Source organism: Mus caroli, unplaced genomic scaffold, assembly GCF_978045245.1.
Source record: "Mus caroli unplaced genomic scaffold, Mus_caroli_1 scaffold_1, whole genome shotgun sequence".
Lineage (NCBI taxonomy): Eukaryota > Metazoa > Chordata > Mammalia > Rodentia > Muridae > Mus > Mus caroli.
This window is the reverse complement of record NW_028227256.1, coordinates 192,749,824-192,773,796: the sequence shown is the minus strand read 5'-3', so window position 1 is coordinate 192,773,796 and position 23,973 is coordinate 192,749,824. Positions and strand designations below refer to the sequence as shown.

At 41.1% G+C, this 23,973-nt stretch overlaps 1 protein-coding gene across 2 annotated transcripts; it reads right to left on the bottom strand.

The window, feature by feature from the left end:
* Positions 1-50: 50 nt before the first annotated feature.
* Cd34 (CD34 molecule) lies at positions 51-23,086 on the bottom strand. Of its 2 annotated transcripts, none has more exons than XM_021172679.3 (8): positions 22,897-23,086; positions 13,443-13,610; positions 11,909-12,168; positions 10,444-10,524; positions 2,970-3,126; positions 2,681-2,733; positions 2,313-2,477; positions 51-1,612 (listed from the first exon to the last, which is right to left on the bottom strand). In XM_021172679.3, exons 1-8 carry the CDS (start codon positions 22,973-22,975, stop codon positions 1,427-1,429), a joined length of 1,149 nt encoding a protein of 382 aa, XP_021028338.1. In that variant the 5' UTR covers positions 22,976-23,086; the 3' UTR covers positions 51-1,426. The 2 variants fall into 2 exon arrangements, with proteins under 2 accessions (XP_021028338.1, XP_021028345.1); XM_021172686.3 differs by having other exon boundaries at positions 1,495-1,763.
* Positions 23,087-23,973: the final 887 nt, after the last annotated feature.

The following is a 23,973-nucleotide window of genomic DNA, read 5'->3' as shown; positions in this document are numbered from 1 at the left end:
TGGCTGGTACCTGTGTCCCTTTCCTATGGCAGTCTCCTCCTTGGTTGACTTTCCCCATACTGCCATACAATCTTCCCAAGCCTGATATGGAAACCAGTAAGTCAGTTAGCACAGTCAGCATTATAGGGCCACATCAAAGATTTCATCATCACTTTAATTACATCATTTTCACTCATCACGTTTATTCAGAAGAGAATACACCCAATCCTCTCATCTCTGGAAAGTTTTGTTCCTAGCCATCATTAAAATCAGGACCCCTGTTCTCCCCTTAACCCCAGGAGAGGAAGCTTATAGTCTTTGTAGATATTCTGAACCTCTGATCACAAAGGGTTATAAAATAGTGAAGGGGTTTGGACTAGGAAAGGCACAGACAGAAAGGTATCTGCCAGGGGACTGAGGCCATAGCTCCCCCAGGAGTCAGAGGAAGGGGGAAGTCATGTAATTTAGAGAAGGCCAAGGGCCTCAGAGCAAGAGGCTTCCTTTGAAGAGCTCAGGTCAGGAGGTTTAGCTCAGCTGGGTCTGGTAGCTCAAGCTACTTGGAAGCCTAAAGAAAGAGTTTAGTTTAAGGTCTGCCTGGACTATATAGTTCAAAGCAAGCCTGATCACATACATGAGACTTTGTCTCTAAATAAAAAGGGGGAGGAGGGATGGGGATATAGCTCAATGGTAGAACACTTGCCTAACATGTGTGAAGCTCTGGGTTCAAACCCCAGCAATAAAATAAAACAAAAAACAGAGGCTCAGTTCAAAGTCTAGTTCCACTGTCCTGTCTAAGTTGAACCAATGAGATTTCTGTGTGGGCCCAAGGGATCAGATTGAGCTGTTGCTTTAAAACATTGAGCAGGCTCCAGACAGAAAGTTGTCCTGGCCTCTGTAGACAGACATTCAGGAACAGGTGAACAAGAGAGAAGTTGGTGACTAAATCCACAGTGTCTTGAAGTTATAAGGGATGCATTTTTAAAGGATGTATTTTAAAATAGCACTTTTCTGGCTGTACCCTTGCAAGGGAGCACGTGTCAGTGAATACCTTGGTTTCCATAAAGTAGGGGAAGAAGCAGTAAAAATAGTAAAGTTTCCTGGGAAGAAGTGGTAGCTTAGAAAAGCTAGTCTTCTGGAGAGTTCCTGTGAAGAGGCGAGAGAGGAGAAATGGGTCCAGGGCAAGTGCTACATAGCCACCACCTTCTTGGCAGCTCCTCTAGACCTAGGCTTCTTCCCACCACAACTTGACCCAAAGGTCAGAGATTGGATTCAGGAAGTTGAATGTGCAGAGGGCAGTTTATCTGCCTTCCCAAATGTGAAGAGTCCCAGGAACAGTTTCAGAAGTGTATGTAATAGGAGAAGGCCGGACATGAGCTGAAGGCAGCATGAAGTCAGAGACAAGAGATGCCACTTTCCTGGATACCACCCAGTTGCCCACCCAACCAAATCACAGTTCTGTGTCAGCCACCACATGTTGTCTTGCTGAATGGCCGTTTCTGGAAGTGGCCTGGCCGGTCCCGTTCTCCTGAGCCCCTCGGGTCACATTGGCCTTTCCCTGAGTCTCAGAGGAGGCCCCAGGTCCTGAGCTATAGCCCTGGCCTCCACCATTCTCCGTGTAATAAGGGTCTTCACCCTGGACAGTATAGAAATAAAGTAGCATTATCTGGTAAGCAGGGTTGTGAGGTACTGTGAGGAGAGCACAAAGGAAGTAGGGTGGGGGGCAGAGCAGGTACAGCTACATGTGCAGCCTCTTTTCTTCCCAACAGCCATCAAGGTTCCAGCTCCTAGAGGAGAAAGGACAGAGGAGAGGCACCACACCATGTCAATGTGGCTCAGTAACCAACCCCATAAGAAACCAGTCTCAGGGGCAGAAGAGCCTCCCCAGTAAATACCAGCCATTGGCAAGAGTCAACCTTCAGCCTTTCCCCTCCCTCTATCCAGAACACTTTAAGAGTAGATTTCCCTTCCATATGTCCCATGTTTGTGAGCAAAATGGCACCCATGGGGCATTCAATATGTTTACAAATAAGCATGTCCAATTTAACAGCCTATTCTCTCTTATTCAGCTGAACTATCTGGGATAAAATGAGTAGATGACATAAATCATCAGCTGTGACATTGACTAGCAAATGAGCTTGCCCCAGTTTACCCTTCTACAGATTTGCTGCATGATATCCCTACTCTTTTGTAAGTACAATATCTTCCTGCATGCATATCCCTATGTCAAAAGTATCTTTTATGATATTTCTCCTTCTCCCTTTCATAACATCTATGGGCCTCCCCAGAAGTTCATTATCTTTCTCATTTGCTTGCCCCTGTACCCCAAAACTGACCAGCCTTTCTCCTGTAGGGCTCCAACTGCGACGGTTCATCAGGAAGTAACCAGTGGTGCCCAAGATGGCCAGCAGAACTCCAGAGGTGACCAATGCAATAAGAGTCTTTCGGGAATAGCTCTGGTGGCTCCCAATATCTTGTTTATTGAAGCTTTGGATCCCCAGCTTAAGGAAAAGACAAACAAACGGTAGCATGTCACTTGTGGAAAAGGACTTCTAGTGAGAAGTCCAGACCATTCTGCATTCCTTGATGGAACTCCCTGTTGAAGACTATCAGAGGAAGGAAAGAAGGAAGGGGATGCCTGAAGGCCACCATTTCCTCTGCTAATCCAGTGCTCCCTATAAGATGCATGATCTTGTGAACATACCTTTCTCAAGTCAGATTGGTGCTTTTCCATAAGCTGGAGTTTGCTGGGAAGTTCTAGAATTAGAAACAGGGGTTGTTAAATCTAGAGGCTAGTCCAGCTCATCTTGATCTATCCTCCCATGTTGTCCTAGAAACTCTTTTATTCAGAGTGGTTCTTTTCAGCTAGACCTGTCTTCCCAGCACCTGTGGTTTCTTAAGCTGAGGGTATAGGAGCTCCAACCAGGATCTTCTAACATGAGCCCCATTTAATTTTAGTCCTATTCAATCCAAAGCCCCCAAGTGGACCTTACCTGTGCTATTGGCCAAGACCATCAGCAAACACTCAGGCCTAACCTCAGACTGGGCTAGAAGCAGGGAGCAGACACTAGCACCAGCATCAGCATCAGCCTCCTCCTTTCCACACAGTATTTGAATTAGATCTTCTCCCTTTTCCTTCTTAAACTCCTCCTGGAAAGACAGAAAAGAAAAAAGAAAAAAGAAAAGAAAAGAAACCAAGAGGTGAAATTACTAGTAACCCTGAATCTCATCTAGAGTCTCTGGTAATAATTTCGATTCAAGTCACATTATTATGTCCTCCACAAGAAATTCTTCTTTCTAGAATTCCAATGTAAAACATCAATGCTGATTTATGTGCAATAACACAGTAAGCAAAAAAAAAAAAAAGATGTAAACATACAATCAGTAAATATTTCCTTATTCAATAATTTCCTGTATATGCATGCTGCTCAAACTGAATTCAGAGCCACCGTTAACACCAAATTAATGGAATAGTGACTATTTAATGCTAATTAATAACAAAATTTGCTTCGTTGTTACACCAGCTCTAAATGATTGTAAAAAGCCAACAAAGGTGAGTAGTAGAGAAAGCCAATGAGCCGATACACAATCTTGGGGAAGCTTCTTCCTTTTTACTGTTCCAAGACTCTATAAGCATGCCCTGCTCACAATGACATATTGTTTCCATTGAAAGCATAGAAACCAATTAAATGAAATTTCCAGGTCTTCCTTCAGGTTGCTGATTGTTCTACAGGACTCAGGAACTCAGGAGATAAGCCCCCAGTATTTTTAGCAACTAAGTCTCAAAAGTTGGAGGCCCTGACTATATCCTTCAGAATGGGCTCTCCCATTGCCCAGAACTTACTGTAGAGCCTGTCATCAAAATGGCTTCCCTCACACAACCCAAACCAAGACATTCTCCAGTTTTGATGGCAGATGTCAAAGGAGAAAATACTTCATAGATCTGTTAGATTCCTGTTAGGGGAAAACTGCTTGGAGGTTATAACCATCATCAGACCTGAGCCTTCTGGAGAAGGCTTCCTGTCTGGAGGCAGGTCTGCTGTCCATAGTAGAGTCCAAAGGTCTTTACAGTTGGAAGGGAGCCTGGGTATTTTCCTCTTGTTGAGGTCTGAGGAAGGAAAACCTTCTTTGTGTCTGTACCTGACAAAGTCAAGATTGCCTTAGGCCCTCAGGGATCACAGAGAACAGTAGGAAAATAACTGGGTGTGAGTGAGGCCAGCAGGACATGACTGGCCTTATAAGCTCTCCACTTGGGCAAAGCACCTTCCCTAACACCATGCTCTTCAGGTTAGGAGGGAAACTACACGAAGTGACTCAGGGTTCTTTATGAGTCTTCGGTTTAAATGTTTGCTTCCTGAAAAGACAAGGGGCAGGCTTTCCACAGAATCTAAACAAAATCTAAATAAAATGGAACCTTCTGCCATTCTCCAGTGCTAAGAAGCTGTACTTTGACAATATAAAGCCATTTTAACATTTATCAAGCCCTGATAATGGCTTGCTATCATGCACTGTCAGAAAATGTATATGTGTGTGTTGTGTGTTTGTTGTGTGTTTGTCTTTCTTTATGTGAGGATAAGGTGGATGGTAAGAGAAGAAGCTATGAATTTTACATGATCTTGTCTATATAGAGAGATATATGGCAGTTAAAATAAATGTCAGTTACTATGTCTAATGCTCAATCTCAGGTACCTTTCACATCTTTATTTATTTGGCTCCTCACTAGTCAAGAAAGTGAGAACTATAATTCTTTTATTCTTTTTATTTTACAGAGGAAGAAGCTGAGGTATAAAGACTAGTTACCTTAAGAAAAATATAAGAAAGAACTGAAGTTTGCAAAAGAGGGCAAAGACATACCAAATTGTGTTAGCAGAAATAATTCAGTGTGCTTAGGTAAAGCTGTCCCGGGGGAAGGGAGGTGTATGGGGGGGCCACGGAAGCAAGTCTGGTGTGTGACAATCTGCCCAGCCCCACTACAGCTAAAATAAGATGAAAAGACCCTACCATCTCAGTTTTTCTCCATGTCCTGCAAGACTCAACTCAAATCCTTTGTCCTCCAAGAAGCCAGTCCTCTCTTTGGCAAATTAGATATTAATGCCTGTCCTCTCATTTTCTAGAATCTTTTCAAGTCATCAGCAACTAGTCTGTCCTGGATCCTCATCTCTAAACTGATTGTGTGGTGACTACTACAGCAATGTATAAAACATTTAATATACAAGGATTCTGATTGGTACTAAACAATAACGATTACTATTATTACTAATAATCATAGTTCTCAATGTAATGCTTAGGGATGCAAACTGTGACCATCTTCTGCCTCACTGTTGCCATTTCTCTCTGACTAAACTGTAAGGCTCCTGAGTGCCTATATATTGAGGGTGATGGTGCAAGTTAGGTAATTTTGAACCAATACCATACTTATTACTGTATAAAATAAACAAAAGAACTAAAAAACTTGTTGTTGAGTCTAACACCCCAACTGGTTGGTCTCTCACTGGAGTCCTTCCACTGTAAGGTTAGTTTGTTGGATTAAATTCAAGGCAATAACAGTGACCAGCCTCCCACTCTGGGATCTGCCAACCCCGATGAATTGTGTTTGCTTTGGAGAGGAGCAGGTGGATCCTGAACAAAACACAATGCTTCTCCGGTTGCTTAGGATAAACATCCTCCCCCAAGAGACACTGCCTGGTGAACACATGAGAGAGTGGGCAGGAAGAAGCCACAGAATCACCATTTTGTTTGTGAGAATCACAGTTAAAAGTATCTAACTACATCTGTGTACATATGTTACTTTCTAAAAAAAAAAAGAATATTACTAATCTTTCTAGAGGGGCATCCTCAAATTCTGCAATGTCTCTTACCACAGAAAAGAAGCACATCAAATACTGGGGAGGAGAAGATGCATATTTATAAAGGATCTTTGAGATATTTAACAATGCTAAATTTCTAGGATCAATTGTCCCCCATTGTGTTCTGATTAGGTTTGTTTGTTTGTTATCAACTTGACACAAGTTAAAAATTATTTGGAAAGAGGGACCCTCAATTGAAAAGATGACCCCATAGGATTTTTCTGTATCCAAGTCTGTAGTGCATTTTCTTAACTAGTGTTTGATATGGAGACCCCAACCCATTGTGGATAGTACCACTTCTGAGGATGTGGTGGCCCTGGATTGTGTAAGAAAGCAGGCTAAGCAAGCCAGGAGCAAGCAAACCAGTAAGCAGCACTCCTCCATGGACTCTGCATCATCTGCCTTGAATTTCAACCCTTTTCTCCTCAAGTTCCTTTTGGTCATGGTGTTTATCATGACAATAAGAAACCCTACCTAAGACACCTTGCAGCCACCTATTTCAAAGTAATTTTATATATTTTGCTGTATTAAAATTGGCAGCGCAGGCAAAACTCATATCTTCATTGAGGAGACTGGAATAATTAAGAGATTGTTGTTATAAGTTAGACAACAAGTGGGTAATGACTAAGTAGGAGACATTAAATTGTCTCCAAATATTTCTTTCCAACAGACAGTCTTCCTCCATCTATAACAGATGATTTTTGTATGGAAACTGACTTTAGTGTTTGGTAGAGGGCAAGGAAAGCAGAAGCTATGTGTGATCAGAGGTTGGAAATACCCTGCCTCAGAGGAAGTTGGTATACTGTTTAAGTGAGCCAATGTGTTCTGAGTAGATATGAACTTTGAAAAAGTAATCAAACTACCCAAACAGTTTCATCTTTGTGAGTTGTATGGATACAAGTAGTAAATATAATAGACAGGGCACTAAGTAGATACAGTAGTTCCGAAAATTATTCTTGTAACAAAGAACTTGATTTGCTATTTCTCCAGAGATACAAATGCCAAGGAGCACAGGATAAAAGCACCAGGAAATGTAAACTCAACCATAACGAGATAACTATTCACATCATTAGGTTGGCTGTGTGTTTAAAACAGAGAGTAGAGGAGAGCAGGTGCTAACAAGCATGCAGAGGAGCCAGAGCCCTTCTGTAAGGTTGGCAGAAATATCAAATAGTACAGCCACTATTAAAAAAACAGTAAGATGGACTGGAGTACACAGTACAGAGAACTTGCTTAGTATATACAAAGAGCTGGATTCAATCTCCAAGAATTCAAACAAACAAAAATATAGTAGTTCCTCTAAAATAGATTTACCATATCATTTAGCAATTATACAGCTTGGTATTTACCTCAAAGTTTATATTAGGGTGCCATAAAACATGTCCATATGTGATCATAGCCACTTTATTCACAATAGCCAACAAGTGGAAAAAAACCAAGTGTCTACTAATGAATGAGTAGATGGACAGAATGAAGTACACATACATAATGGAATATTATTCAGACTTAATCCAGAAGTAATCTGTGTTATAATCTCTTATCAGTACCTAGAATAACCAAGTTCATGGAGATAGACAGGAGAGCAGTAGTTGCCTGGGGGGTAGGGAACCATGTCATAGGAAGATACACAGAGTTCTAGAGAGACTGGCTGCAAGGTGTATGTAGTGTTGATGTTCAAATTACTCAGTTTTAATGAGAAATTGTAATGGTAGTACTTTTCATGTTGTGGGTATTTTACTACAATTAAAAATGTTGGTGAATTCCCCTGCACCTATGACTACGATATAGGAAAATAAACTAATCTTATATTTTAGAAATGATCTTGAGAATCTTGATCACAAACACTAAATTAAGCAGATAGTGAAGTGGAAACAATGGAAATAAGACCTGGGGAGATATGATGCTCTACTAACAAGGATTTTGAGATTAGGCAGCATGCTTGAAAACATGCTATTCCTTAGCATGTATAAGATGCTCAGAAGCAAAGGATGCAGAACAGGAGAGTTAGTGGGGAGCCAGTGTAACCGAATGTTTATACTAAAAGATCTAAATGGTCTACACAGGGAGAGCTAACAACTTGGTGCTCATCATGCATCTTGCAAAATGAGGGCTGGGAAGGCTGAAGACCACATACACAGTTATGTTGAAACATGTACTAGTTAGGTATCAGTATCAAATGAGTTCTGCAGGATGTGTTCATAGGGAAAACCAAATCCTTTATGTTCCTAATTTGGGGTATGGGTAGGACCTGAGTCTCCCTCTAGTACAGTGGTTCTTAATCTTCTCAATGCTGTGATCCTTTAGCACAGTCCCTCATGTTTTGTTAACCCCCAATCATAAAATTATTTTATTACTACTTCATAACTGTAATTTTGCTACTGTTATGAACCCTAATGTAGATATCTGTGTTTTCCAGTGGTCTCAGGCAACCCCTATGAAAGCATCCTTTGACCACAAAGGGGTTGTGACCCACATGTTGAGAACCTCTGCACTAGGAAAGCCAGTACTTAAAAGCCCCCTGACACCAAACAGACATGCTACCTATGGCAGCTAGGGGGCACAGTACCCTTTGCAATAGACTATTAGACTAGCAGGACTAGGAAGGGAATCTTGAAACATTGGGAGCCATGGCTAGAAATTCTGGATCCAGAGAAAAATTCCCCCAGGAGGTCTGCTTGGGCCTTGGGATGAAGAGCTCTGGGGAAGAAATTGGATGGGAACATCCCTCTGCAGTGATGGGAACTCCAGAGAATGACCACGCTTCACATGTGTTCTGTAGTGGTAGACTTTGTGAAGTGTGGAAGTCCTGTTATTGGCCCATATGGAGGTGGGATGGGGCTGCTCCATCCAGACCCTAATCCCAGATCCTCCACCAATCTCAAAGGAACACACAAAGTTTTCTCTGGTCAGGAATGGAGCAGACTGACTGCATAGACCACAGGTAGAAAGAACAGTTCTTTCCGGAGAAGCACTTATCTTAGATGATGACAATATGTGATCCTGAGAACAGCAGAAGAATAGGAAATACTGAGCACAAAGAACTAACATTCTGGCACAGATCTGTATAATAACACACACACACACACACACACACACACACACACACAGGAAAGAATACTCCATTAAGATAGGCAAAATAAAAACTGATGGGATTGTTTTGTCTTTATCTTCAATCAGTAAGGTTAGAAATTGGCGTCAGGAACACATTAACTGTTGCTTATACTTTGCCTATTTATGTTTTCCCTAAATGTTTTTGAAAACTGCACTGAGTTATTCTAAAAACTTGTATCTATGATTTCTGTCACTTTTAAATGCTCTTAAGTTAAAGGATCCTTTTAATATGTAGTTTAAAAAGTTTTGTAAGTCAGAGGTACCCACCTGATATCTGTAGGTAAGAAACCAGTTATTTGAGTAGCCAAAATAAATAAGGCATGTTCCCTACAGCCTAAAGTCTGTCTAAACCATGGAGCAAGCTGTTAGCTACAAGTTTCCCTTCGCTGCATTCCCAATTTGTAAGAAAATATTTTACTGTAAAAGAAAACAGCACTTTTTCTTTCACATCCATTCTTTCTCCAGAGCCTAGTTACTGTTAGGAAACAGGATTTACTGTAACACACAAAATTCACACCATGCCATGTACATTCTAACCAATGCAGTCTGACAAGAAAATAAAATAAGAATCACTATTGTTTTAAAAAATGAGAAAAATAAAACCTCATAGCAGATACCTTGGTAGTTCACTTTAAAAATGAAAAAGAACCAACAAAGAAGCTCCTAGAATTAACAGATTCAAGAAAGACAGAAACTAAAGATAAATATTAGACTCCAATAATTTTCTAATATCTACATGATAGCAAACTTAATGTATGTTAGGGTATCCTTGTTTAAAATCCATCAAACTTATAGTAAACAATGTTGGGGATATACCTCAGCAGCAAACACTTGTCTAGTATGTACAAGGTCTTGGGTTCCATTCCTACCCAAAAGAAAAAAATATATGTTGAAGAAGAGTGGGAGTAAATAGGGAAACATTTTAAATTTAAAAAATGATAAAAGATACAAAATAAGACTAGAAAAAAACTCAAGGATTTCGAACAAGTTCCTATTCAAATTTGTGTGACTTTTTAAGATTTTTCTCTTTAAAAAGAGTTGTGAATCATCTTTCTGTGGTCTAATTAGGAAAGATCTGGCTTGCTGGATATTAAAAGCACTGTAATATGAAAACACAGCAAATAAAAATGGACAAATAAAATACCTCTGAAGTACCAGATCATATACAAACTTAATATAAACACAAAAATAAATTCAGTGTGCACTAAAGAGTTACATGTAAGTCTTTTGAGTTACATTTTAGTTGGATGGTTCATATTTGGGCAACGACAAGGACTTTCTCAATATAAAAGCTAGGTTAAATCTGACTTCAAATAACTACAAAATTTATTTTAAATTGTTTTTGCCCTTCTTGCTCACTAGATGGGGCCTCTGACTGCCGAAACCCAATATCAGAAATAGCCTGACTCTGCTAAGTCCCAGATTCCTTATTCAGAGGAGGCCAATTCAGGGTAACTTCAGGGTTTCAGAGGGGTTGAGGTGTGTGGGAGGAAGACCAAGGCCAACTTACACAACTAGATGCTTCACTTAGTTCCAGGCAGATACCCTGAGCCAACCTCACTTCTCGGATTCCTGAGCATTTGATCTCTCCCTATAGTAAAAGAAAATCAAAGTTAACATGCAAGTATCCTTGCCAGTCAGTTCTTCCCCACCTCATTTCTGTCACGGTATTCTCTTGAAAAGATTAGGAAGAAGGAAATTTAAATCTTGTCAGAGGCCTAAAGATTTCTGTTATTTATTTAGTTACTTTTTTTTTTTTCTTGAGACAAAGTCTTATTCTATAGCTCAGGGTAGACCAGAATTCACAATGTAGCAATGTAACCTGTGCTGGCCTCAACTCATAATTGTACTGCCTTTAGTTGTTGTTGACATGCCCAGTGAGATTTGAAATAAAAATTGAGCACCCTTAATCAAAAAATTCAGAATATAAAGTGTTTGAAAATCTAAATCTTTGTGATCCCTAATGTGGTGATGTAAGTGGGGGATATATACTACAGACTTTTGAATGTATAAAATTATTGAAAAGTATGATATAAAATGACCCTTAAATTATGTGCATATGGTATATATGAAGCACAGACAAGTTTTGATTTTGGGTCTTATCCTCAAGATATCTCATTATTTATTCCAAAATCAAATTATGTATTCCAAAATAAAAGGCTGGGCCAAAGATTTTCAGATAAGGGCAGGCAGAGTGTAGTTACATTGTTCCCATCTTATAAACTACTCCTATGAGAGAATCAAGCCTTTTGTTAACAAATCTAGACCATAAGCAAGAGGCCATTTGCTTATCTTGGGAATCCCTGGTGATGCTTAAAGGGCAAAAGAGGAAATTGTTTTGTTTTTCTCTTCAGTGAATTACACACAGACAACAGAGTGGTCAGGCAGCTGTTGTTGACACCTGTTTTTCTCTTGGCTCATAAGAGTCTTTCCATTTATCTGCTACTTCTTTAAAAACAAACAAAAACTAGGTCCCTCATGGTTGTCTGTAGGCTACATGCTCTAATTTCTGTCTGTCAGATTGAAAGCTGGTGATTGCCACAGGCTAAAGGCCAAGAAGGTCAGACTGAACTCACCACCTTTATGTGTCCAGTTCTCAATTCATTAGATGACATCCTCATTGCCATTCTGTCCTGGGACAGCTACTAAGCCCTTATATATATGAGAAATACTTTGCCCTAAATATTTTAAGGCAACCCCAGTAGACAGGGGACAGATACAAATATTCCCAAAGGGAAATGGTGTTTCTGAAGAATTAGAGAGCTAGAAGGATCTCTAAGAATCTCCCCAAAATGCAAAACCTAAAGCACAAATCAGACTTCTCACTGGACTTCACCCTCTCCTCCCCATCTTCCTCCTGACTCACCTTTCTAGCAATATAAAATACATATTCCATGTTGACTCCAAGATACCTAAATCTCATGCTTTTATGAGCAGTGAGGCATAATCTGCTGTTTGGGGACAAACTCACCCACCTTAATGGCACTCGGAGCAGAAGATGATGTGTAAGCATATGGCTCGGTGGGTGATGTCATCTCAAAGCTGCTATTATTAGGCGAATAATCAGAAACATTTATAGATGGCAGGCTGGACTTCCAGGTCATCTCTGAAGTGGAAAAACTGTCTGAAGTAGTAGGCAGTAAGCCAGTTGGGGAAGTCTGTGGTTGTGAAAAAGTGGGTGGAGTTCCAGAGCCTGAAGGGATCCCAGAGGTAACTGTAAAGTTGACCATAGTCTCTGGAATACACCAAAACAGTATATATGCATCTTCACAATGCACACAGAAACACACAATCTCACTTTGTAGATTTCTGCACAGAAACAGGAATTTGGTGAGGTTACAGTTACTTTATATCTTAATCCTGGCCCAATTCAATTCAAGCCAGCTGTTAGAACCATAGTTATAATATATAGCAAGGGTGTCCACACTTTTATTAACATTGTATCATGATGTTATCATTACAAATATGTTGGACCTTATTTGTAGCTAACCTGAGATGTATGAGACCTGCAGGTATCAGATTGGCCATGCAAGATCTAGAATGTAGCCAAGGTTCACTCTAATTATGAAGCTGAAAATTTTATCCTACAGAAGACCTTTAGTTGGTTTGAACCCAGACCCATCTTCCATCACTTAGAAGAGAACAGAGACATCCATCAATTGAATCCAAACTGATCCTTACTTATACCAGCTGAACTTAGCATCACTATGAGAATCAGTCCTATTCTGGACCCACTTGTCATGTATGGCCTACAAATGTTTCCAACACAGAGAAAGCCATTTAGAACTTATTTAAGAATACCATTTCTTACTCAAGAAGAAGAAAGACCAAAGTGTGGATACTTCATTTCTTCATAGACAGGGGAACAAAATACCCATGGAAGGAGTTACAGAGGCAAAGTTTGGAGCTAAGATGGAAGAAAGGACCATCCAGAGACTGCCCCACCCGGGGATCCATCCCATAAACAACCACCAAACCCAGACACTATTGCATATACCAACAAGATTTTGCTGACAGGACCCTGATATAGTTGTCTCCTGTGAGGCTATGCCAGTGCCTGGCAAATACAGAAGTGGATGCTCACAGTCATCTATTGGATGGAACACAGGGTCCCCAATGAAGGAGCTAGAGAAAGTACCCAAGGAGCTGAAGGGGTCTGCAGCACTATAGGAGGAACAACAATATGAACTAACCAGTACCCACAGAGCACGTGTCTCTAGCTGCATATGTAGCAGAGGATGGGAGGAGAGGCCCTTGGTCTTGTGAAGATTCTATGCCCCAGTATAGGGGAATGCCAGGGCCAGGAAGTAGGAATGGGTAGGTTGGGGAGCAGAGGGAGGGGAGAGGGTATAGGGGATATTCAAAGGGGAAACTAGGAAAGGGGATAGCATTTGAAATGTAAATGAAGAAAACATCTAATCAAAAAAATACCATTTCTTGAATCATTGGTTTATATGACCTCATCTGTGGTGGGGGAACAGGCTGTACTAGTTGAGTACTTCTTGTTACCTGAGATGGCTGGTGTGGTCTTACTGCTGTCCTGATAGATCAAGTAGTGGCTGGTACTTCCAGGGATGCTAGATGTGATATTTTCCTCAATGGACTCATTGGTAGGAACTGATGGGGATATTCCTTGTGTAGATGTCTCCGTGGTAGCAGAAGTCAAGTTATTTAGATCTGTAAACCCAGAGGTTACAGAGAAATAAGGACAAGTTAGAACTCAACCTTCCTGGAGCCTCATAACAACACCTGATTCAACTTCATGGCTTTAAGTGAATCTGACTGGAACATCCTTGTTGCCCATGATAATGGAGAAACATTAATAATATATACCTAGACATCAAACTAGTTTCCTATTACTAGGCTTTCCCTAATGAAATATACTGAGCATTTATAAACACAGAAATGTCACAAATAATTAAAAACTGTAGCAACACAGAAATATAAGTCATCACTTTTAATGTGTTTAGCAAAATACCAAGATACAAAATATTACCTATGTAAACATAACAAGGATTGAAAATGTGAGAGGCTAAGTTCCTAGCTCCATTTTACACACTTTTCTTTTTTGCTCAAATTCAATTAATTATCAGAAATAATCTAGATCCATAATTTCTCTATGAAAATCCCCTTGCATAATTTTTCATTCTCAGTCTTGCTCATTTACAAACTTCAGGACCTTCAAACCCATTATCCTTTTCTTTTAATGAAGAACTCAACTGCAGTGAGCAACCTGGAGATTTCTTTCAGGAGGTTCTAAGCTAGAATTCAACCTGATGGGACTGGTTTCTCATTCTGTCTCATAGAGGGAGGACAGAGAGCTTTGCCAGAACCACACATTTTCAAGCATGCACACCTCAGTTTAATCCTTAAATATAGGTTGTCTATTTTTACATGAATTGTCAGGAAATCAAACTACTAAATTAGAATGATTTTTGATCTATGCATTCTCTGAATACCCTTATGATTGCCTTTGCACATTCTTCTATATATTTTTAGACTTGGAAGGAGAACCTTGACCTTATATCTTATGTGTACCAAAGCTTGTTTTACTTCCTGTATGGTCAAACCAAGATGACCCTCCCTTCTAGATCACACTTTGGAGACTACAAGTCTTCATACACCTTGCTCCAATGGCCCTTTGCTCACATTCAGACCTACATTAACCTGTGATGTCTCATCTTTCTAGGAATGAACTTCAGTACCAAAATGTGTACTTCCAAGGTCCAGGAATAACTGTTTGAAGGGAGGAGGGTTAGCATATGGGTATACTAGTGTCCTATATGTACATGCAAGATCCTCCACACTGAGGGCCTGAGCCATCTGAAGGAAGACGGTAAGGGAAGTGGGCTGGGGCCAGACTCATTAGTAGAAAGAAGAGGAAAGAAGTAGACTGGGGCCAGAGTTGTGGGCAGGAAGAAGGGAAGGACCGCAAGCTGGGGCCAAGGTCTATCTTGTCCTGGCCAGTCACAGAAGACTGACATCCAAAAGTGTTAAAGTTCCAGATTCAAAGTTAGTTTTCTCAGTGACTGAGAAGGTGTATGGTTACGGTATGGGGATGAGCTGTTTAGTTTATAAGTTGGCCTCAACTACAAATGTGAAGTTCAAGCATAGAAGAGGATGTGGGCCTCTTTGTGAATTGTTCAGAAACCAACTCAGACTCCATAGCTGACAACTGTAATACTATTTGTAAGGATAATTGAAGTGCATCTCTAAATTTTCCTGATTGAAATCTAACTCTATATTTTTTCCCATTTCCCAAGGTCAACAATGTAGACTGATTGCTATTGCCATCAACATCTAGAGGGAAGTTTAGAATTTTAACTTCTAGTCAACCCAAGGCCAAGAATGTTTTCCATAGGTGCTAGCCAGGGTTCCCTCTCCCATCTTTGCCATCTTCCCAACAAGTAGCAAGCAGGCTGTATTAATATTGACCACAGAAATCATGTTTTATTATGTGTCAGGTAAATAGGGAAAAAAGCAATATTACTATCTTCATTCTAAAAATGAAAAACCTATGTCACTAAGTTGCTGGTCAGGGGAAGAATATAGATCATTTGGGCAAGCAGCAAAGAGTGTAGGTCTTGCTGACTAGGTAGTTGTTAAGGATCTCAAAGCCTTTGTGGACAGTAGGATATATGTCTATTCCTATTTAGTTTAGATACAGAAGCCAACCTAAGCTACTTCTTTCTTAAGATGGGACCCCACCAATCTGACCCTAAGACATGAATTTATTATAAGGGAAAGTGGTGGTAGCATTCAGACACTGAATTAAAGGAATCATATTTTCAATTTACCATTCTAAGATATCCCTTTAATTTCCCTTTGAAATCCTTCTTTCTGCCCACACCCTCCTTGCTCTACTCAAACACGTCAATTCCTGGGAATCCCATCTGGTCTAGGTTGGCCCAACCCCAAAGGAAACCAGGCCTGGCTGAGATGATGTCATGCTTTTGAACCCCTCCCCCAAGGGGCCTCCTTCACCCAGACAAACAATTTTGAACTTTTCCAGATGTGAAGAGAGACCCGCTGCTAGTTCTAAAGACAGAGGTGCCTGTTCCAGAACAGTGAATCAACTCCAGATCCAAGCTAGCTATGGACCCATTGGGGATGGGCTCCCAGCTGTAGCAGCCTCATCCCTCCCACTCTTTGGCCAGATTGCAAATGAAAAGAGGACCCAAGACAGATGTATAGCTCCAAGCCTAGAGTAAGCAGCAACTAGCGTGAGGCTACCGGAACAGAACAAAGAAGAGGGTCAGAAAAGCGAGGTTTCGTGAAGAGCTATATAAGACCTAGCTTACCCCAATATAGGGGAATGCCAGGGCCAAAAGAATGGGAATGGGTGGGTAGGGAAGTGGGGGGCGCTATGGGGGACTTTTGGGATAGTATTGGAAATGTAATTGAGGAAAATATGTAATAAAAATATAAAAAAAAAAAAAAAAAAAAGACCTAGCTTACCATGAGGGACTCCCATCGTCAGGAGTCACACCTGACTTACAAACTGCATCATAGGTCCTTCTATGATGCATCCCTGGGCCTTACTTAGCCTCTAGGGCTCTTTTGCAGAGCTAATAGATTATAAAGATTATAAAGATTATAAATCTAATATATTTTAAAGAAGGTTCTACTAAGGCTAGCAATGTCTTTTTGTTCTCTCTTTCTGCCTATATCCACTACCTTAAACCATCTAACACTGGCCTTCTTTCTCCAAATTTCTGATTCCCATGCTGGGAGGGAAGAAGAGAAGCCTACACTCTCTGAATGCCTTTCAGATGCTGAAAATCAAAGAAGGAAACCTTTCCTCTATTCCACATGGACATGAGGAAGAGCCCCTCTCTCATGCTTCAGGAAAGATAGATTAACTCAGAATTAAATATCTTTCTAACTTCTTCCTGTCAATCTTCACTTAACAAACTTGGAACAAGACAGGAGACAAGCTATTGGCAAGTTATTAAATGAGGATTTTAGGACACCAACAGATGTCACCCCAAGAATTTTTGTAGTGAAATTCAGACACTGACCTTACAGGTACTTACTTAGGTAATACAATATTAATACTGTGTCCACATTGTAAATACAGTATTAATATAAGCCTGGTTATATTGATATTCTAGTCAAAGTTGAAAATTAGAAACATATAGGGAGAAACAACAGCTGAAAACTAAGAAACTGAAATTTCAAAATGAAAAACAGCCGGGCGGTGGTGGCACACGCCTTTAATCCCAGCATTTGGGAGGCAGAGGCAGGCGGATTTCTGAGTTCAAGGCCAGCCTGGTCTACAGAGTGAGTTCCAGGACAGCCAGGGCTACACAGAGAAACCCTGTCTCAAAAAAAAAAAAAAAAAAACAAAACCAAAAAAAAAAAAAAACAAAAACAAACAAACAAAAAAAATGAAAAACAGACACTTGAATCATGAAAGTTAAAGTCCTTTGGGTAGGTACTCTGAAGAAACAAAGGCATATGTAATACATTTTGAAAAAAAAATTACTTAATATTAGTAAACTGGAGATTTATATTTTTTATTCCAGTTTTTATTATACATATTTATATATGAAATATATATTCCAGTTTTGTCCAGTTTTGATAAAAAGGTTACATATTCTAAAAGATTCAGTAAGTTATTTAAATGACCAATTTTCCATACATTCTTGGTCTAATTTTTTCATATATCTTTATAGAGCTTGGGTATTTGTTTTTTTTTTTTTTTTTTTTTTTGTAGTTGTTTTGTTTTGTTTTTCTTTCAGAGAGGTGACATGTAGCCCAGGCTAAATGACATTTTATGCAAGCCACTTTAGCTAAGGGTGGTGTTGCACTCCTGTTTGCCCTGCCTAAGACTCCTGAGTGCTGAGATTCCTGGGGTGCACCACCACACCAGGCTAGTTTTAGTTCTTATTTTCTGATCCCCTCCTCAGCCATCCCCTCACCAGTATAACATTTCTGACTATATCTGTGCTGAAGTCACATCCCTGAGAGGTGAGCCACTGCACTACCCAATTTGAAGGCAGACCTTCCCAGAGACGAAGAGGCCAAGTCTTGTAGGTAGATGTTCCAGGTGCTTCTTTTCTGAGTTCTAGCTGAGAGGCTCCAAGGCAACTGACAACTTTTAAACTTCTCCAGTAAAATGAAATCAAAGTAGGCCCTGCCTCCTGGTTGTTCTGAGGAACAAAGAAGGTGAGGAAATACAAAGTAGTCAGACTGTCTGGTCTCTGACCATCGTTATGAAAGGGCCCTTCCTTCTGCTTTTGCAGAGCAGAACTTATCTCTATCACTCATCTGGCACAAAGTCCCACAAGTCGCTTCCTCAGGAGAGGTTTAACTGTCTTTCTCCTCACTTAAGTTATAAATTTTCTTGAATGTCAAGTTTTTTTTTAACATACACGTGTTTTATTCAGGATGCTTGGCAGACCCTGCAGCGCTAGGACAGACAACAGGGCTGAACAGTACTATTCACACTCACCATCGACAGCATTCTAGTCTCATTCTGATACTCTATGCTGTATTATTATTTACTAATATTCATTATTATTAATGTGTGTGACAAAGAGAGAGTGGAGGGAGAAAGGGAGAAAGAAAATGAGATGAGTGCAGACAAGGATCTACCACAGTACACACAGAGGTCATAGGACAATTCACAGTTATTTTTCTCCTACTATTTGCGTTCTGGGGATCAAACTCAGGTCCTCAAATTTGCATGGCAAACACTTTTACCCACTGAGCCATCTTGCTGGCCCTAATGTTCTGTTTAAAGAGGAAATTTATTACAGTTCTAATTTACATTAGTATAAAGATAACCAATTATCTCCATATAATGAGGGAAAGTCTAGAATCCAAGTCATATTGCAAAAGACCTGATTTTATCTCATCATATCAGTAGTTAGCAAACTATAGCTCTTAAGACAAGTTCTGTGCTGGGGTTGACAGTGTGTGGTCAGTCTGTCAAGCATGTCATCTATATTTTCAAGTGCCATTAAAGTCAAAGTCATATGCACCAAAAGCCACATCCAGATCCCAAGCCTGGGATGCTTTCTGTCTTGCCTTTCATAAGAAAAGTTTGTAAACAACCCTTTTGGAGACTAATTTCACTTTCATAATTTGTGCATTTTTTTTCTTAAGCACCACAAACATGGAAAGGGTCTTACAAAATTCTGAAGAAAACACAAAATAAGGGATCATTTGACTCCTTTCCTTCTTTAGGCTTTAGCATCACTGTGATTTGCACAAATCTCTCTAAGACTGGGGCTGACTGGACAGGTCTTTAGGGATTTTCATGAAACTTGGGACAATCCAAATAATAAAAATAGGACAATGATAAGAAGTTAGAAAAAAGCTAATTTCACGGTGATACAGGAAGAGAACTAAATGCAATTTGATCTTTTTTTAGTGGGATGAGTTCATTAGTAGGTGAGTGAGCATTCAAAAAACTCCTATTAGAGTCACTTGACACCTGCTATGTTGGTACAAGCTATGCTCCAAAAGCCTGAGCCATTGCTGAACTAGAACAAAGGGCTTGACAGAAACTTCCTTCATTTCAGAGGTAAGGCAGAGTTGTCAGCATAAACCGGCCTGAATACCCACACTACATTGAGATTATCCATTATATTCAAATAGCTTGTCTTCATCCCTTCATTTCTGTGGATCCTCAGGAGGTTTACATTTCTTCTACTTGCATTTCTTTCATTTTTCTGGTGCCACTCATTCCTGGATGGCAGCTTAGTACCATGGTCACTACAATCATTTCCGCAGGGCAGCCACCCAAATACCATTTTCTTCAGTCTCCCTGAGTCCTTCTCTGGCAAACCTCCCATGTGTGGGCAGTTTTTACCAGAGATTTGAAAGCATGGAGTGAAATTTCAGGGTAGCCAGAGAGACAGTAGCACACCTTGAAACGTTAGTTAATACTGTGCTAATGAAGCTATTCTATAAGAAATCTCCTTTAAAGCGTCCAACTCTGCAAGAGCTTCACCCTTTTGTCTTTACCTTAGATTCTGCAATCCTTATGCCTTCATCTCTTGACCCACCCCAATATAAGACTCCATTTCCCATTTAGCCAGCCTGCCTCCTGCCTGCCCTTGAATATTGAGAACTTGTCTAACATTTTGAGATTTCTTACCCAAAGAACCATTTACACATTTTCTTAAGCAGTGGAGCAAACTACCTAGAGATAACCACTTTTCTAAGAGGCTTGCTTTTATTTTCCACTCCAGGAAGCAGCAGACTTCCCAGTTAAGCCAGGAGGCCTTTTCCTTTGCATCATTAGGGAAATGATTCATTCCCTGCCCATCCCAAGTGTAGGGCCAGGAAAGTACCTTGCCAGGCCTTCCAATTTGTTTGGATCCCTACCCTACCTACCCCACCCCAAGATGCATGCATCAGTCTCCCTGTAGCACAGCCAGGAAACTTGATAGCAAATTTAAAGATACCATGTTTTTATTTTTTAGCCAACATAAGAAGAAAATATTATCATTAGAAATGTCAAAGTCTCTCCCTACCCATTATATGTAAATTCTGCCCTGGCCACTATGAACATTTCTTTTAGAGATGAATTTGTGTTCTTTTTCCATGCCTTCATATTTTTAATTTGCCACATTATAGTACATTTAGTCAGATGAACCAAAGTCAACCAGAGAAGGAAACCCAAGTACTGGAGCCTGGAGCTGGGAAACTCTGAAAGGAAGCTTAGGTCTTCAGGCCCTAAACACAAAGGAAACCAGGCAAGATCAGAAACAGTGGAATCTGCTCCCTTTTTGCTTTTTTTTTTTTTCCAGAAATTTGTCCCCAACTTTATCTGCTACAATTTTGGCACTCCTTGCTCTGAGATTTTGGTGACAAAGATCACTCAGGAAAGGAAAGCAGTAAAGGCAACTCAAACAAACAGGCCCAAGGTGATGAAGCCAAAGGGATACAGGAGAGGCCTAGGCTCTTGCCTGCTCACCAGACAGGCAGGAGTGCTGGCCAAGATGAAGAAGTACATTTACAAAGGTTGTGAAGTCTGGTCTAGTCCTTCATGGGGGAGCCCTCAAATCACTGAATTACTTGGCAGTCCCCAAACTCTTAAACCTCCCTCCTTACCATGTAGCAGGGAAACTATCTGATAAAAACTATTTTCCGTTTTCTTTTTCCCTTCTTACATGCAGTCCCAGGCAGGATATAGTTGTAGATCATCAGATTCAAAGAGTCTAAAGGAAAAAAGGGAATGTGAGTAGGAGCTGGAGGTAGTGTTGGAGTAAGGGGAAAAGAGGTCCTGTGGAAGGAAACCCAGGCAAAGGGGTTCCTAGTTTCCTGAAAGACTTTTAGGTCAGCTGGAGCAAGAAAGTGTGGCCTGGTGGTCCCCAGCCACAACCAGACTCTGGCCACTGATCTCTCTTGCCCCTGAAAAAGTGACACTTGTGGCTGTCTAGGTGTTCACACTAGCTTCTCATGGGACAGAAGAGAACTATCTCTTCAGAGTGACTTTCCATTCTACACCAACTTTCCCAGTAATAACATCACGGTTGTCTGCTGTGGACATTTTAAATTACATAATTCATCAGTTTAATTTATTTTACAATTTATTCCAGGACAGAAAATAATAGTATAACAAACAAAAGAATCTCAACACAAACCCTAGGAAGTTCTTGGAGAAAGTACAGAGCCTTGGCCGGTTTATGAAGTCTAGTTGGGTTGGGAATAGTGGCCCCTGCCCTGTCCTTTACCCTAAAGCTGAGACACTGATATCTTCAGCATATTTCTCCAAGGTTTGCAGAGGTTTTTATGCTCTCTCCACCCTGCCCCGTTCAGCCCAAGATAAGGCTGATACTGGCCAGCTGAGGAAATAAGAAAAGACAGCACTACACCCAGACTTGGGTCAGTGCTGAGCTGAGTGACCAAAAGAGTAAGTACAGAGCATCTGATGAGGATTCCAGCCCATGGTCACCTACCCGTGCACAGTGTAGCATCATTCTGGGCATTTTAGTCCAAGCAAGTTTTACTCCATCAAAATGGACATGTCCAGGGCTGCCAATCAGGAGAAACCAGAACCTAATTCAACTTCTCTTCTGCCAGCTCTCTTTGGGATAGACCCAAAGGCAATGGCGCAGAAGACTGGGAGAAAAGAGGTCTTGTGGGTACATCCAGGCCACTCTACAGAGCCATGTTGAGTGTCCTTTAAGATATACAATGAAGATTTAGGAGCCCCAAGGGTTAAAAGCAAAATGAGTAATTCACAACACTGAAAACCTCAAAGGACATGAGTTGGGATGAAGAACAACACCCTCCAGTGCAATAAAGTTTGCTATAGACTGAGTGAATACTATTTTTTGCCAACCTAAGAGGGGGAGAGCTTAAGAAGTAAGAGTATGCGTGGGCAGCAGGAGGTGTCTTGGCCTGTCCACTAGCTTTAGAATCTGAAGGGAAGCAGAGCAAGAAAATTCCAATTAGCAATGAATGTATGTTTGTGCACAGGGAAGACTGGTGAGCAGAAGGACTTGGTGTGTACACCAAACCACCTCCCTACTAGCATCTGCATGGTTTCTGCAGGGGCGACTCCAGCTTTCTAATCTGAAATTTAAAATTGTCCTTTTTTTTTCCTCTCTGCCTGTTCTTTATTCCAGACTCTTCCATTAATGTCCCTCAGTCCTCTTTAAAGGTCTCCTGGCCCTTATTGGAAATGGCTACCCTCACGAATTCTTTATGTCCATGTCCTGGGAACAATGGGTGCCTGGACCCTTCTCTGCACCACTCTGGGTCCTTGCTTCCTCAATTAAGGAGAGTTACAGAACTTTTCCTTCCTTCTGTCTGCATTCTAGCCTCAACTTTGAGCTTTGCACCTCCAGCCACGCAGAGGAGCTGGCATCCCCCAGCACTACCTGAGTAAGCTCACTTCTGTGCGCTGGAGCGCAGGATTCCCAGGTGAGGTCAGTGGCCGGCGTCTTCCCTCCTCCCGGCCCATAGCCTGGTCCCTTGGCCCTCAGCTGTTAATACTCACGCAGCAGACTCATCAGGCAGAGAGCTACCCAGCCCCATGGCAGCAGGAGCCCCGCGCGCGCGTCCCTGTGGACCTGCATTCTCCTGTACCGCTCCGGAGATGCGCTCGGTGCAGGAGGCGGCCCGGCGCGGGACGCGCTCCTCCGCCCTGCGCAGGGGTGGGGGATATTGGCTCTCCTCCCCTGCTCCCTGTCCGGAGTGGGTGGGGGATGCTGGCTTATCCCCTCCCTGTTGCGTCTTGGTGAGGCCAGCCCCTCTAGTTCCTACTTCACTTGTGTGTCATCTTGGCTGCCTCTTGGCACGGTCAAATTTCTCCTTTCTGATTTCTTTATTTTCAAGTTTTAAGTGTGGCAGGAAGCCACTGTGTACGCCTGAGTTTACAGGAGTATGATCTTTCAGCTAAGCAGGAAACAACACAATTCCAAGACACCTTTAATGATAGTCACGGTGGAATCTGTGCTGCATGTTAAACTGAGCAGGACACAAATAGGACACTAATAGCCTTTTCACAGTCCAGACCATCTGCTATCCTACCATCTCTCTTTTATACTCATTTTCCATCAAAATCAACAGAATTTGTATTAATTTTCCTGTGATCATCCATATTTTCTTAGCTAGTTGGGTCACAGCAATTGTCAATACCATAGAGATAATATAGATACTCCATAGTACATGGTTTTTCTCCAATGTTCCCTTCTCAATCCTGGAGTTAAGTTTTCTGATTCTATGGGAGCTTTCCTTGCCCTCCCTTCAGACAAAAGATTTCTTAGATTCTTACCCTGCCCTACCTAACAGACCTTCTAGCACTCCTTGTGCTTCTCCACGCAATGGTGCTACATGTTGATGCGCTGGATTGCAGGATTCTGACTTGTCACAGGTCAGAAGATCAAGGCAAGGGGAGAGAGAAGCAAGACAAGGCAGATGATAGCAGCAGGTAGAAATTAAGATAAGGCACAGAAGGGTCTGTGATGATGACTGTAAATACTTAGCCCTAGTTTCCCCATAATGTCTGGTCACATAGCCTAAAGGGAGAAAGAAAGATCAGACAAACGCCCTGGATAAATTTTCTGTATTTATT